Source organism: Rhinopithecus roxellana, chromosome 9, assembly GCF_007565055.1.
Source record: "Rhinopithecus roxellana isolate Shanxi Qingling chromosome 9, ASM756505v1, whole genome shotgun sequence".
Lineage (NCBI taxonomy): Eukaryota > Metazoa > Chordata > Mammalia > Primates > Cercopithecidae > Rhinopithecus > Rhinopithecus roxellana.
Genome location: NC_044557.1, coordinates 20048902 through 20063365, shown reverse-complemented (window position 1 = coordinate 20063365; position 14464 = coordinate 20048902). Strand labels below are relative to the sequence as shown.

General features: G+C 41.9%; 1 protein-coding gene across 4 annotated transcripts in view; it reads left to right on the top strand.

Annotated features, from left to right (window-relative positions):
- Positions 1-14223, top strand: part of PLEKHA2 (pleckstrin homology domain containing A2) — a 74909-nt gene extending 60686 nt beyond the window's left edge. For all 4 annotated transcript variants that reach the window (XM_030937521.1, XM_030937522.1, XM_030937523.1 and 1 more), the window contains 2 exons: positions 9246-9323; positions 10075-14223. In XM_030937521.1, coding sequence (XP_030793381.1) covers positions 9246-9323; positions 10075-10437 — 441 coding nt within the window. In that variant the 3' untranslated portion in view covers positions 10438-14223. The remainder of the gene's footprint in view (positions 1-9245; positions 9324-10074) is intronic.
- Positions 14224-14464: the final 241 nt, after the last annotated feature.

Genomic DNA, 14464 nt, shown 5'->3' with positions numbered 1-14464 from the left:
AGGGTAGATGGAGAAAAGTGGAAAATTTGAGAGATGTTAAAAAGGTATATTTTCGGCCGGGCGCGGTGGCTCAAGCCTGTAATCCCAGCACTTTGGGAGGCCGAGACGGGCGGATCACGAGGTCAGGAGATCGAGACCATCCTGGCTAACACGGTGAAACCCCGTCTCTACTAAAAATAAAAATAAAAAAAAACTAGCCGGGCGAGGTGGCGGGCGCCTGTAGTCCCAGCTACTCGGGAGGCTGAGGCAGGAGAATGGCGTAAAACCGGGAGGCGGAGCTTGCAGTGAGCTGAGATCCGGCCACTGCACTCCAGTCCAGGCGACAGAGTGAGACTCCGCCTCAAAAAGAAAAGGTATATTTTCTAGGACTTGAGAGTCGGTTGGATGAAGGGAGAGAGGACAGGTGAGGAGAATGCCCGGATGTTTGGCCTGAGCCTCAGAGTGGCTCATGGCACCAGTCATTGTGACAGGAGCATGGGAGGAAACAAGGTTAGCATGGGTGGTTCAGAGTTTACAGTGCCTGCTGGACATCCAAGGAGATGTGTTATGAAGACCATTGTGGATACACACTGCTTGGCGTGTTGCTGACACTAAATAAATATTTGTTAAGTGAATGATTGTGCTGGTTGAGTTCAGGAGAGAGCTTTGGACTGAAGACAGTAATTTGGGAAACACGAAACCCAACCAAAAAATGTTTCAAAGATAATCTACATGAGTGTACGCACAGTTACCAGAAGATTCTAATCACCTCATCTTCCATTGCCTTCCGCTTCCCACATTTCTGGGATAAGAGAACACTAGTGTCACACAGAATAAATAAACGAGAGGGAAAACAAATCTGTTCATAGCACCTAACTCAAAAACAATGGAAAGAGAAGAGTATAGATTAAAAATCATTTAAAATATTTATCAATTCATTAAAAATAGCAGCTATAAAACTGGGCACCATGGGATGCGCCTGTAGTCCCAGCTACACAGGAGGCTGAGGCAGGAGGATCATTTGAGCCCCGGAGTTTGAGGGTGCAGTGAGCTATGATCTTGCCGCTGCACTCTGGCCTGGGTGACAGATCAAGACCTTTCAAAGACCCTGTCTCAAAAAAAAAAAAAAAAAAAAAAAGGCAGTCGTAAACTCATTATAAGTTCACAAAACAGATTTTGTGAAAAAATGTATTTCTAAAAAATAGCAAGAATAGTATTGTTTTTACAGTTTTGCACATCTATCTTTAATGGCTGGCATAATAGAAGACAATAGGATTCTCCTATCTGCTTCTGCATTCTATCTGTGGCCATATGTTGTTTTGATTGCAGAATATGGAGAAAATCTGGCCTCACACAGATGTGTATTTGGAAAAAAAGGAATATTTTAATAGCCCTTTTAGATAATTGTGGATATTCTTTGATTCTATACCAAAACTTGACAAATGTTAATTTCTTAATGTTTAGGTGCAATGTAGAATCTGAAGCCATATCAAGAAATTTTTATACTCTTACATTAAAATCCATTGGTCAGTTTTGCACTTTGAATAGATACTTTTTATCCATGCATGGTTTTTAACAGCATGCATTGGTCATTTGGAAAATAATGGTCTCACTGAGGTGTGCAGATATTCAAAATGTTGACACATTTTATTATGTACTATCCAAAATCACATCATTAAGATATCACCACTAATACCATTAACAGTCTTTGAGTGTAGAAAACTATTAAGCTCATGGAGGTAGCTGGAAGTTTTTTTGAAGTTCTAGTTTTTGCTTTGAAAGCTCAAAACTTACTCATTTTGGGATAAAAATCTACCAAATACCTAACTCTGAATAAGTTTAACTGACAATTTATATGTCAGTCATTTGTTCTAAGTAAGAATTGTGTTTTAGGCCAGGCACGGTGGCTCACGCCTGTAATCCTGGGACTTCGGGAGGCCAAGGCGGGCAGATCACCCGAGGTTAGGAGTTTGAAATCAGCCTGGCCAACATAGTGAAACCCTGTCTCTTCTAAAAATACAAAAATTAGCTGGGTGTGGTGGTGCACACCTGTAATCCCAGCTTCTCGGTAGGCTGAGGCAGGAGAATCGCTTGAACCCAGGAGGCGGAGGTTTCAATGAGCCGAGATCACACCACTGCACTCCAGCCTGGGAAACAGAGTGAGACTCTGTCTCAAAAAATAAAATAAATAAATAAATAAATAAATAAATAAATAAAAGAAAATTGTGTTTTACACAACTGGTGAAAGAACATGACTACTGGTAGAGTTTGGTCCTAAGGTGCTGGCAGTTTTACCCACCATGCCAAAGTGTCCTTCTGACCTGCTCCCCAAGGTTATGCTCAGTAAATCTGCCAGATAGAACCGTTCATCTTGAGTATCTAAGAGAGCTAGACCAAAGAGCAGGCAGATCGTGGTGGAGAAGACTCCCTAGACAGAAGAGAAAGACTTGGGTTAGATTCTAACCCCTTAGGTATCGGTCGTTTAACTGTGTAACTCAGATGTCACATTTATGTATAATTTGTACCCTGTGATTTCTCACACTGTAGTAGTCTTTTCTGTTAACAAAAAGCTACCATCTTTTGGATACCTAGATGTCCCAGGCTTAGTGCTAAGCAACTTACAGGTAGTATAAGTTAAAGTTTATCACTTTGTAGTATAAGCACTGTAGTAGTATAAGTACTATAAGTAGTATAATTTTATCACTTAAATCTCAGCCGTCTCTGAAATTATCTCCAGTTTACACACAGGAAAATGAAGGCTTTGAAGGTAAATTATTTGTGCAAGATCATAATAAATCCAATGAATTATGGAACCAACTAGGAAGCACCAGGTGCTGGAGCAAGACTTACCAACTTGGGTTGTTTACGAGCAGCCTGGTCCAGGCCTGGAGCAGTGGCTCACACCTCTAATCCCAGCACTTTGAGAGGTTAAAATGGAAGGATTGTTAAAGCCCAGGAGTTCGACACCAGCCTGGGCAACCCAGTGAGATCCCTGTCTCTAAAAACAAACACAAGTAAACCAAAAGCAAAGACAAAAATAAGAGCAGCCTGGTTCAGAACCCATGATATAGAGGGTGTGATCACAGACAACCAGGAAAGTCTGACTCTATTGGGAAAGACCAACTTGGGGTAACTGGGTGTCTTGGCAAATGGCTCATGGTGACCAAAAATCCAAGATCTGGAAATAACCAGGTATCTAAGCAGGTAGAAAGGCCAGTGATTTCAGCAAGCTTGTCAGCAGGTAAGCACTTCTCAGTTCTGGGCAAAAGTTCAAAATCACATTTCAATTCTTGAGATACTAGGCAAGCAGAGGTCACCATTTCCCCATTTCCCATTCATAGAAGGTCAAGGGAATTAGGCAGTTTATCAAGAGGGAAATTAATTATTCAAAATGAGAAATGTGGTGCAAACTGGCCTTAGCTTGGCATAAGCCCCGTTGTTGGAACTAGGGTGCTATGTCAGGACAAGGGTAGCAATAAGTGGACTCAAGTGAGTTGCAGAGTGTTGCATTAGAACTCTTTGGATACTACTGTTTAATTTAGACTACAGGGTGAATGATGTCACCTAGAACTATGTGTGTGCAATCTACACAACCATATGCGGCAGGGCTGTGTCAGAGATAGGATTAATTCTTGGGAAAGGAGGGCTGCAGAGGTAGAGAATAGAATGAAGGAGGAGTTGCCTAAAAATTTTGGATAGCAGCAATGGCAGTAACCAGAGGTAGATATGGAAGCCTTTATGGCCTGTATAATTCATTGCTTCAAACCATTGTATCTATTATAGTGCTGGGTTTATGTTAGATAGTCAATAGAAGCTCACTGAACTGCGATAAAACTGCAGGCTGCAACCACTCATTTTAATACCCTCTGTCCCACTCATCTCAAAAATTGCCCTCAAGGACAGAAACCCTCCTTTTTCTTTTGAACCAAGCTCCAGAAACAGGTACACACATAAGCATACCAGGAAGAGATGAAGCTATGACCTCGGCACTTCCTTTTTTGTTTTACTGAGTTTAAAGCATGTTTTTAGTCTCATGGTAATTCATCATGGGTGGGTAGACGTCAGATATGGTTTTTTTTTTTTTTTTTTTTTTTTTTTTTTTTTTTAAACCTCTGGTTCATGAAGCTACTTTGTGATGTGGTTTTAAGATTTTGATGAAAGCTAAGCACAGGCTTTCCATAAAAATAGATACGTATATAAGCATAATTTTTGCATACAATTTTGAAGTTTCATTGAGTTTTTGTTTCTCATGAATCCCAGTTCTTGAAACTACTAGGAGAGATTTATAGGCCAGGCCTGGCGGCTCATGCCTGTAATCCCAGCACTTTGGGAGGCTGAGGCAGGAGGATGGCTTGAGGCCAGGATACGCTGCTCCAAAAAAAATTAAAAAATAAAAAAAAAAGGTTGTAATTATCTCAATAAAATAATATTGTTTCTTCTCATATGGAATTAATTGCAATATCTGATTTTCTTTTTGAGCAGTATTTTAAAATAACATTTATTAGGGGGTAGCGTTTATCTTCGTGGCTGAGTTACTATCTAGGTTATCTGACCAAAAAATGTTCTTAAGAAGGAATTAGAGAATTAGGGAAGAAATATAACTAGTAAACCGTTTCCATCTTCACTAATTACTAAATGTTTCAAGAAAGAGATTTAATTATTTTACCTATCATATTAGCAAAGATTTAAAAAATTATAATATTTAATTCTAGCAAGGGTGCATGTAACAAAAATGTTGGCGAATGAAATATATATTATTGGCCAGAAATCCCTCTGGCCAGATGTAACAAGAGATTTAAAAGGGTGTGAATTCTTTAATTTAGTAATTGCCTTGGGAGCTGAGGATTCCTAAATATTCCTAAATATGGAAAAAGCTTTATCCCCGAAGATGTGAGTAGCAGCATTATTTATATAAGAGGAGAATAGGGAATATTCAAAATATGCTTTAGAGCAGCGATCCCCAAACCCTGGGCTATGAACTGGTACTGGTCCATGGCCTGTTAGGAACCCGAGCGCACAGCAGGAGGTGAGCAGTAGGAGAGCAAACATTATTGCCTGAGTTCCGCCTCCTGTCAGATCAGCAGTGGCATTAAATTCTCACAGGACTGCGAACCCTCTTGTGAATTGTGCATGTGAGGGATCTAGGTTGTGCACTTCCTATGAGAATATAATGCCTGATGATCTGAGGTGGAACAGTTTCATCCCGAAACCACCCGTCATCCCCCTCCCCATTCATGGAAAAATTGTCTTTCACAAAACCGATTCCTATGCTGAAAAGGTTTGAGGACCACTGTTTTAGAGGACTAGGTGAGTGAACCATAGTATATCCACTTGGATCCCCTGAAAATGTTTACGAAGACGTCTGATAACATGGAAGAATCCTTCTATTATTAACTGAAAAAAAAATCGAGATATAATGTGTCTTTGTATTTTGGAAAACAAAGAAAAATGAATAGCAAAAAGACTGGATTTGCTCTCAGTTGTTATTTTAGAATTTTGTGAGGTTTTAAAGCAATTTTAATTTTTTTCTTATTTCCTTTTTTTTTTTTTTTGCAAAGTTTAGGGAGAAGAGGTCTTGCTCTGTTGCCCATGCTGGTCTCGAACTCCTGGACTTAAGCCATCTTCCCACATTCTAAACGTTAGCCTTCTAAAGTTGTGGTATTACAGGCTTGAACCACAGCCTCCAGCCGATTTCAGTTTTTTATTTTTGTACATTTATTTTCTATGTCGTCTTTAATGAGCCCTTATTACTTGCAAAAAGGAAAACGGGGAAAAAGTAACAAATTGTGTTAGGTAGTCACCCAAGAATAATAGTTGGTATTTTGATTCTTGTACTTGATTGCCCATCTAAATCAAGACATTCCTAGTTTTCTGTGATTCTGTGATTTCTTGCTAAGCAGAGGCTGCGTGAAGACACCCGGGCTTGCTGTGCGACAGTTCCTGGAGGAGTTTGTGGGGAGGCAGTACTTCAAAGTGCAGTCAGGCAGGTGGCCTGTGGCCTGTGGGTGCAGCATTTGACATGGTGGGGAGCATTTCACTAGACTGCTGGAAGGATCATGGAGATAGCTTAACACTCCTGGATTATCAGATTGTCATCCTGAGGATGTTCCTGTCTGTTTAATGAAAATGTCAGATCTCCTATGTGACACAGGAGACTGTTTCTCCCTCAGCTCATATGCCTCCTACCAAATCATCTTTTGTTTCCCTAGGAGGAAAATCTCTAATAAATGCTTTTCTCCTAATGGACGATCACGTCCATCTCATTCAAATTCAAAATAACCTTTTTTTCACCTCCAAATACATGATCTTATTTGATCTTGATGATTTGATCTTTGAGGTAGGAATTATCTGCAGTTTGAGGATGAGGAAACCGAGAAAAGATCTTATGGAGAGGGCAATGCGCTTATCTGTAAATGGTGGTTTTTAAGGCTTCATTTGTTTCTCTCATATCATATAATAACAGTGAAATCAACAATAATATCTGCTACTTATAGAGCCCATTCTATGCATCCGGCCCTATTTCAACAGCTTTTCCTAATTGAGGTCATTTAATTCCCTCAACAATTAAGCTTGTGGAACAGGCCAGCCCTGGTATTTGTGGATCTTGGAGTCCTTATCCTGGTGATCTTTTTGGACCAAGGATGGGTTTGTCTTTTTCTTGGGAAACCATCAGATTGTCAAGTAACTGGAAAAAGTCAAGCAGGGAGAGAGTGCTAGTAAGTTTGCAGGTAGAGCACATGTTAGAGAGGTGTTCGCTTTGGGCACTTGTCACTGTACCCTTTTTGCCCTCGTGCGCCAGGACATGAACAGTTTCCCTTGTAGGTGTCTCCCGCACACATCTAACCAAGGAGGGTTTGTTTTGGGATGATAGGACGGGGTAGAGATGCAGGTTTGAGAATTTTTGTTTTACTGGTCATGTCTTTTCCTGATAGAATGCAAAGAGAAGGAGTCACTTTGGGGATGGAGAGGATGAAGGGGGATGTGGAGACCTTTGGGGGCTATTGTGTGGTGGTGGCACATACATCTGCAAGTGCACACTAATGAACGCGTGTGTGTTTTGGTGGGACTGTTAGGGGATGATGCTGGAGTCAGAGGAAGGCTAACAGGCATATTTCTGGAGATTCCACCTGGTCCCATGTCTGTGTCTGGCACCTGATGCAGCACGTAACACAGGGTGGGGTCCTCAGCCAGCGTTTGCTCTGTTCACTTGAACTCAACCCCTATAAAGCTGGAGGGCACGGACAGGCTCCACCTGCAGTAGCAAGGCCGCTGGAGTTTCCTCCCTTTTTTCATAGAGCCGCTGCTGCCCCCTTCTGGGGTTTATAGGTTGTTTCTGGGAGGAAATACTTAAAGTTTAACGACTTCATCCTTCACATACTGTGAAGCTTGGTGCTCCAAGTCCCACGATTCTTTAAAATTTTTTTAAAGTTTTATTCACAATAGCAAAGTCACAACTCTTTTTTTTTTTTTGTATAAATTTAAGGGGTACAAGTGCGGTTTTGTTACTTGAATATATTGCCTATTGGTGAAGTCTGGGCTTTTGCTGTAACCATCACCTGAGTATTGTGCATTGTACCCATAAAGTAATTTCTCATCCCTCATCCACCTCCCACCCTCCCACCCTTCCATGTCTCCAGTGACAATTACTTCACACTCTATGTCCATGTGTTCACATTATTTAGCTCCCAGTTATAAGTGAGAATATGTGGTATTTGACTTTCTGTGTCTGAGTTGTTTCACTTAAGATAATAGTTTCATCCATATTTCTGCAAAAGACATGATTTCATTCATTTTTATAGATGAGTAGTATTCCATTATACATATGTACACCACATTTTCTTTATCCAGTCCTCTGTTGATGGACACTTAGTTGGGTCCATGACCTTGCTATTGTGAATAGTGCTGCAATAAACATACGGGTGCAGGTATCTTTCTGATATAATGATTTTCTTAAAAAAAATTTAAAGTTTTATTTTAGGTTTGGGGGCACATGTGAAGATATAATGATTTCTTTTCCTTTGGAGAGACACCCACTAGTGGGATTGCTGAGCTGAATGGTAGTTCTATTTTTAGTTCTTTGAGAAATCTCTCTACTCCTTTCCATAAAGGTTGTACTAATTTACATGCCTATCAGCAGTGTATAAGTGGTCCTTTTCCCCACATCCTTGCCAGAATCTATTTTTTGTCTTAATAATAGCTATTCTGACTGGTATGAGATGATATCTCATCATGATTTTAATTTACATTTCTCCTATGATTAGGGATATTGAACATTTTTTCAGATGTTTTTTGGCCACTTGTATGTCTTGTTTTGAAAACTATTCATGGCCTTTGCTCACTTTTTTTTTTTTTTTTGAGACGGAGTCTTGCTCTGTCGCCCAGACTGGAGTGCAGTGGTGTGATCTTGGCTCATTGCAACCTCCGCTTCCCGCATTCAAGCAATTCTCCTGCCTCAGCCTCCTGAATAGCTGGGACTATAGGCGCACGCCACCCCTCCTGGCTAATTTTTTGTCATTTGTTAGAGACGGAGTTTCACCGTGTTGCCCAGGCCGATTGCAAACTCCTGAGCTCAGGCAGTCTGCCCTCCTCGGCCTCCCAAGTGCTGGGATTACAGGCATGAGCCATCGCGCTTGGCCTATACTTCTTAATGGGATGATTTATGGTTTTGTTGTTGTTGAGTTGTTTGAGTTCCTTATAAATTTCAAAACAGACCCAGTAGCTTGTATTCTGAGAAAAGCCCCATTTCTGAAGGCGATACATACCTTGGAGGATTTACAGTAGGATTTGGCTTTAATAGGGCTGGAATTGAAAGTGGGATTATTCTGTTCCGATAGTTAGAGTAGAAAGGCAACTATGTTGAGAGTGAGGAGAACTCGACTCTCTATCAGCCACAAATCTTGGGCTTTGGCTTTCTGGGCCTCATTTTCCTTTTTTGTAAAACTAGGAGGCTAGACTGGATCATTTGTTTTCTGGAGGGAGTGACGGACTTTAGCAGGGGAATGGGGTCTTAAACTTTCCCCTTGCCCACAGCCTGTGCCCCATTTCAGAGCAGCTCCACTTTGAGCGGTTTTATTTACTGGGTATCAAATAAGATATTACAGGGAAAACATGTCCTTAAAAGTCTGAAAGCTACTGGACTAGATGATTTCTGAGATGCTTTCCACCCCTAATGGTGTAATGTTATAAACTTAATATTGAGTCAGAGACTTGGAAGCTGAAATCATAGTGCCTAAAATTTCTTGGTAAGAGCCATGGATGTTTTGCAGGCGGACAGTCCAGAAGACATGCACAGCTGGATTAAGGAGATTGGGGCAGCTGTCCAGGCCCTCAAGTGCCACCCCAGAGTAAGTCACTTCCTTTCTGTTGCACAATGTCAACTCAGAGATGAATTCCCCTTGGGCAGGCATGTTTTATTTGGTGATGTAGGCAAGCATCCCTGTCCCAAGATGCAGCTGAAGCCTCAGGCTGTCTTGCTTGTTTTTCTCATTCTACTAATCTGGGTACACATTTTTATTTTTCTCTTTTTGGTTGTGGGAGGAGATGAGGTAGGGTTGGATAGAGAAATGGAATTTCCTTTTTTTTTTCTTTTTTTGAGACGGAGTCTTACTCTGTCGCCCAGACTGGAGTGCAGTGGCACGATCTCAGCTTACTGCAACCTCTGCCTCCCGGGTTCAAGCAATTCTCCTGCCTCAGCCTCCCAAGTAGCTGGGATTACAGGCGCACGCCACCACACCTGGCTAATTTTTTTGTATTTTTAGTAGAAATGGGGTTTCACCATGTTGGCCAGGCTGGTCTCAAACTCCTGACCTCAGGTGATCCGCCCGCCTCAGGCTCCCAAAGTGCTGGGATTTCAGGCATGAGCTACCATGCCTGGCCGAGAAATAGAGTTTCTGATATGTCCTGCAAGTCTCACTGCCAGGCTGACCTTGCCATATCTGGAGTGAATCCCGTTGACCGTTTTCCATTTTTGTAGGCAAGCGTCCCGGACCTATGAGGTGGTGATCCTGGTTGGGTACTCTTCTTGGGACTCTGTGATAAACATTGTCTGAAAAGCCCTAACTTTGTTGTGTCTTTTTCTTCCTTTTATTTTTATAGGAAACGTCCTTTTCTAGATCCATTTCTTTGACCCGACCTGGAATTTCCAGCCTTTCAAGTGGGCCCAACTCTATCCTGTGCAGGGGGCGGCCACCTTTGGAGGAAAAGAAAGCCCTCTGCAAAGCCCCCTCTGTGGCCTCCTCTTGGCAGCCCTGGACACCTGTCCCCCAGACTGGGGAGAAGCTGCTTACAGCTGGAGAGACTTCAGAGGACTCTTTGTTCACGCCTCGTCCTGGGGAGGGCAGCACTGCTGGGGTGCTGCCCAGCTCCAGGATAAGGCACAGATCGGAGCCCCAGCACCCCAAGGAGAAGCCATTTATGTTCAACCTTGATGATGAAAACATACGGACCTCTGATGTGTGATGGAGCACAGTGCCGTGGGAGGGAGGGAGGGAGGACTTGAGAGAAGGAGGCTGTGACTCAATTTCTCTACCTTATTGGAGGGTAGTCAGAGGCCTTTATGTCACTCATATTCCTGTGGATGTTCTTTGGGAGGGAGGGGCCCATCCAGCTGGCTGTGTGTGTGTGTGTGTGTGCGCGTGATATCAGTGCAGTGTATTTAATTTGGGGAAGTCACTAGGTTAGACCTGTAGGCATACTCCGTGGAGAGGAAGCTACCTATTCTGTTCTAACTATTCCGAGGTCTTCCTGGAGAGGGATTATTTTAGCAGTTCCTCTCCAGAGGGGGCTGGAAGTCCAGTTTCACCACTGACCAAGTTTTATTTCCTTGTCCTTGTTTTAGTTTTTTCATTTTGTTTTCAGTCCAGGTGCCTCGCAGATCTTTTGGAATGGGCCAGCATTAGTCTAATCTTAAGCACTGTGTGTTTTGTACCCTTGCAAACTTGCTTTCTCTTTCTTCTTGCTGTTGCCCTTTGAATGAAGCCTTGTGTGCTTGCATGATCAGACCCTGTAATAGGATGAGTTTCCATGTACTTAACATGACGAGATACAAAAAGAATCGAGAGAGAGAGAGAGAGATTTTTAATGAAAGAAGCTTGGCATAGAAACATTGATTTAGAGGTTGTGAGTTGCTGGCCAGAGATTCCTCAGATAAAAGAGCCTAGAAGATTGATTGTTGGGTGGGCGTGGTGGGTCACGCCTGTAATCCCAGCACTTTTGGGAGGCTGAGGTGGGTGGATCACTTGAGGTCAGGAGTTCGAGATCAGCCTGCTCAACATGCTGAAACCTCGCCTCTACTAAAAATATGCAAAAGTAGCCGGGCATGGTAGTGCAGGCCTGTAATCCCACCTATTCAGGAGGCTGAGGCAGGAGATTCACTTGAACCTGGGAGGTGGAGGTTGCAGTAAGCCAATATCACGCCATTGCACTCCAGCCTCAGCAACAAGAGTGAAACTCCATCTCAAAAAATAAAAGAAAATTGAGTGTCCCACCCAAATTTTAGGGCGTACCTCCTTCCATTTGACAAAAAGATACTATTTCCAGTGTCCCTGGGAGAATTCTTCCATCCAATTTATATGGTGAATTGCTGCCAGCATTCAAAGGAAGAGAGAACTTAGCTTATTTCTGTCGGTAACTTTTATCAGCTAGATCAGTCAATTGTATTTTTAAGTTAAAAATTAGTGACTAGAGGAAGAGACTAAGAGAACTATTTTTACCTGAGTAAATGCTCTCCTCTTCGTGTGTCCAAATCTAATGCAGAGGTGAAAACACTTGATGAGAAAATCCTTAGTGGCTTGAGGGGAATCATGTTTCTTTCAGGACATGTTTCCCTAAAGTCTGTGTCACACTGAGAACTTTTTCTGACTGCACTGCTTTGGAGCTATTCATTTAAATTGAGTTTGGCCTAGTTGTCCTGGTATAAAACAGGACATCCACACTGTTCCCTCTTTCTCTCCCTTCCGTCCCTTCCTCTGCCTTTCCTGTACACGCTGGTGTGCTTTTGCCCTCAGAAATTCTTGGTTTGGGAGTTATTTTTGAGTGATTATGACATACTTGGAGCAGCATGATTTCAAGAAGCCATTCCAAATTCTTATAGCTCCTTAGCTCTGGTTTTACTCTCATATGTTCCCGAAGAAAATTCTTCGGCTATTCAAAGAAAGCACAAAATATGTGATGTGGATCTAATGAAAATGGAAACTTGTGAGATCTCTTTAAATATTCCCTGACTCACGGAAAAGATGTCCTCTTTTGGTGTTTACATTGTGAAAATCTACCCGTTTATCTCTGTCTCTCTTTTCTTTTAAATAAATTATCTGATAGATTACTATTGCTAAATTTATTGGTCATTATAATAAGCTGATTTCTTACTCAGCAAGATCTCTTTTGAGAATGTATTACATTAAACATATTTAGAATCCATATGGTATTATCCTGACAAAGGGAAACGAGGACACTAAGATTGTCAAATGGAAATCTTCTTGTCAATTGGCAAACACTTGGGAATTCCACGTTAGGGCATTGCTTGTTTTTAATTTTTAAAAGACAGGGTCTCACTCTCTTACCCAGGCTAGAGTGCAGTGGTGTGATCATAGTTCATCATAACTTTGAACCCCCGGGCTTAAGCAATCCTCCCATGTTAGCTTTCCAAGTAGCTAGGACTACAGGGTTGTGCTACCACGCCTGGCTAATTTTTAATTTTTTTGTATGTACAGGGCCTGGCTATGTTGCCCAGGCTGGTCTCAAACTCCTGGGCTCAAGTGATCCTCCTGCCTCAGCCTCCTAAAGTGCTGGGATTACAGGTGTAAGCCACTGCACCCGGCCAGAACATTGTTAATGTAGTTCAATATGAGATAAATTATTATCTTCAGTGAAACAAGCTCTGAAACCTTTCTCATTCCTAAATTGTATTTCGAACTTCCTATTTTGTTGATATTTCTTAACTTCTGGCCAATTTTAAACCATAATATTTTAATGTGAACCAAAGATGGTACGTATTTGACCAAAGCAGTTAGTTTTAAATGTATAAAATTGAACCAAATGGAAAAAATAGGGTGGGGATGCAGTATAGCTTGGTGACTAAGTGTATAGGCTCTGGAGTAAATCTGAGTTTTTTTTTTAAAGGAACTAAAAAATGTACTGCATTTTCTTTGTGGAATAAAAGTCTTGCCTGAGTTGTGCTCTTTTCATAAGGCTTTTGAAGTGGTCTTGACCTACTGTGTGTAACAGTATTTCAGGTGGTCTTCCCTATGGCTGAATAATGCCATCCATTATTCTTTAACTTTTATTTTTAGAAACAGTGTTTCACTCTGTCATCCAGGCTGGAGTGCAGTGGCCTGATCATGGCTCACTGCAGCCTGGACCTCCTGGGCTCAAGTGATCCTCCTGCCTCACAGCCTCCCAAAGAACTCAGATTATAGGTGTGAGCCACCACACCTGGCCACCATCCATTACTTTTGAAAGCTTCAAAAGACTTGCTTACTCAATGTCAGCTGATGGTTGATAAAAGTAATTTGGCCTTTAGTGTTAAGTGAGACATCATAAAGGTATTGAGCCATGTATTATGGAGATTGATGTCAGGTCAGAATATTGGAGTTATACATCTATTTCTGAGTTGAAAACTCAGCTCCCACGAGAAAGAAAGTAGTTTTAAGGTCCAGCTTCTTAGTCTACTTGAAGCAAAAGTTTTTTTCTTTTCTATTTCTGAATATAAATATACTCTTATATGGGCTAAAAGGACCCCATGAATAAATAGCAGGTTCAGTAGTTGAGGGGTAGAATTTAGTAGGTTTGTTTTCAGTGTAAATCAGATAACATATGTGGAGGTCACAGCATTTTGGAAATTGAGTGTCCCCAAGTGAGCTTTGTTATAAACTTTAGACATGTCGGAAGTGGACAGGTTTGTTAAATCTTGTCTGCCAGCATCCTTTTCTTCCTTAGTTCCTTTTCCCTCTCTGTGTTATTGCCTGCGGCAGCCAGTCCTTCATACTAGTTAGAGTTCAGATAAAGCAATGTTTGGCAAAAACATACTGTTTGACCTCCTCCCCCTCTGCTTATGAAGGGGTAGCATGATTCTGTGTTTTAAAGCAGTGATGTTTCAGCTGTGAAATGCACTCGCAGTAAGCACTAGGCTGAGGGCATGGAAACTGTTACGCTTCTCATTTTATGTGATCTCCTAATTGGTATGTAGCAAAACTTTTCTAAAACTGTTTTGTGGCTTGTTTTGTAATAAAACCATGTGAAATACTGAAATATGGCCATGTGCTTTTCTAATACTGACCTTCTGACCACGGGTGGGTGAGCTTTCTTATCAGTCTGCCCCCATTGTCGGTTTTAGGGATTTCAGGAGGTAGGTTCCTCCCCCGGGTAGGGCTAGAGACCTTCCCCTCATTGCCTGGGGGAGAACCTGGCTCCGGGGCGCGGACCGGACGGGGGCGGGTGGTAGGGGATGTACGGGTGTGTGTGTGGAGAGGTATGCTCTGACCCTTAAAGT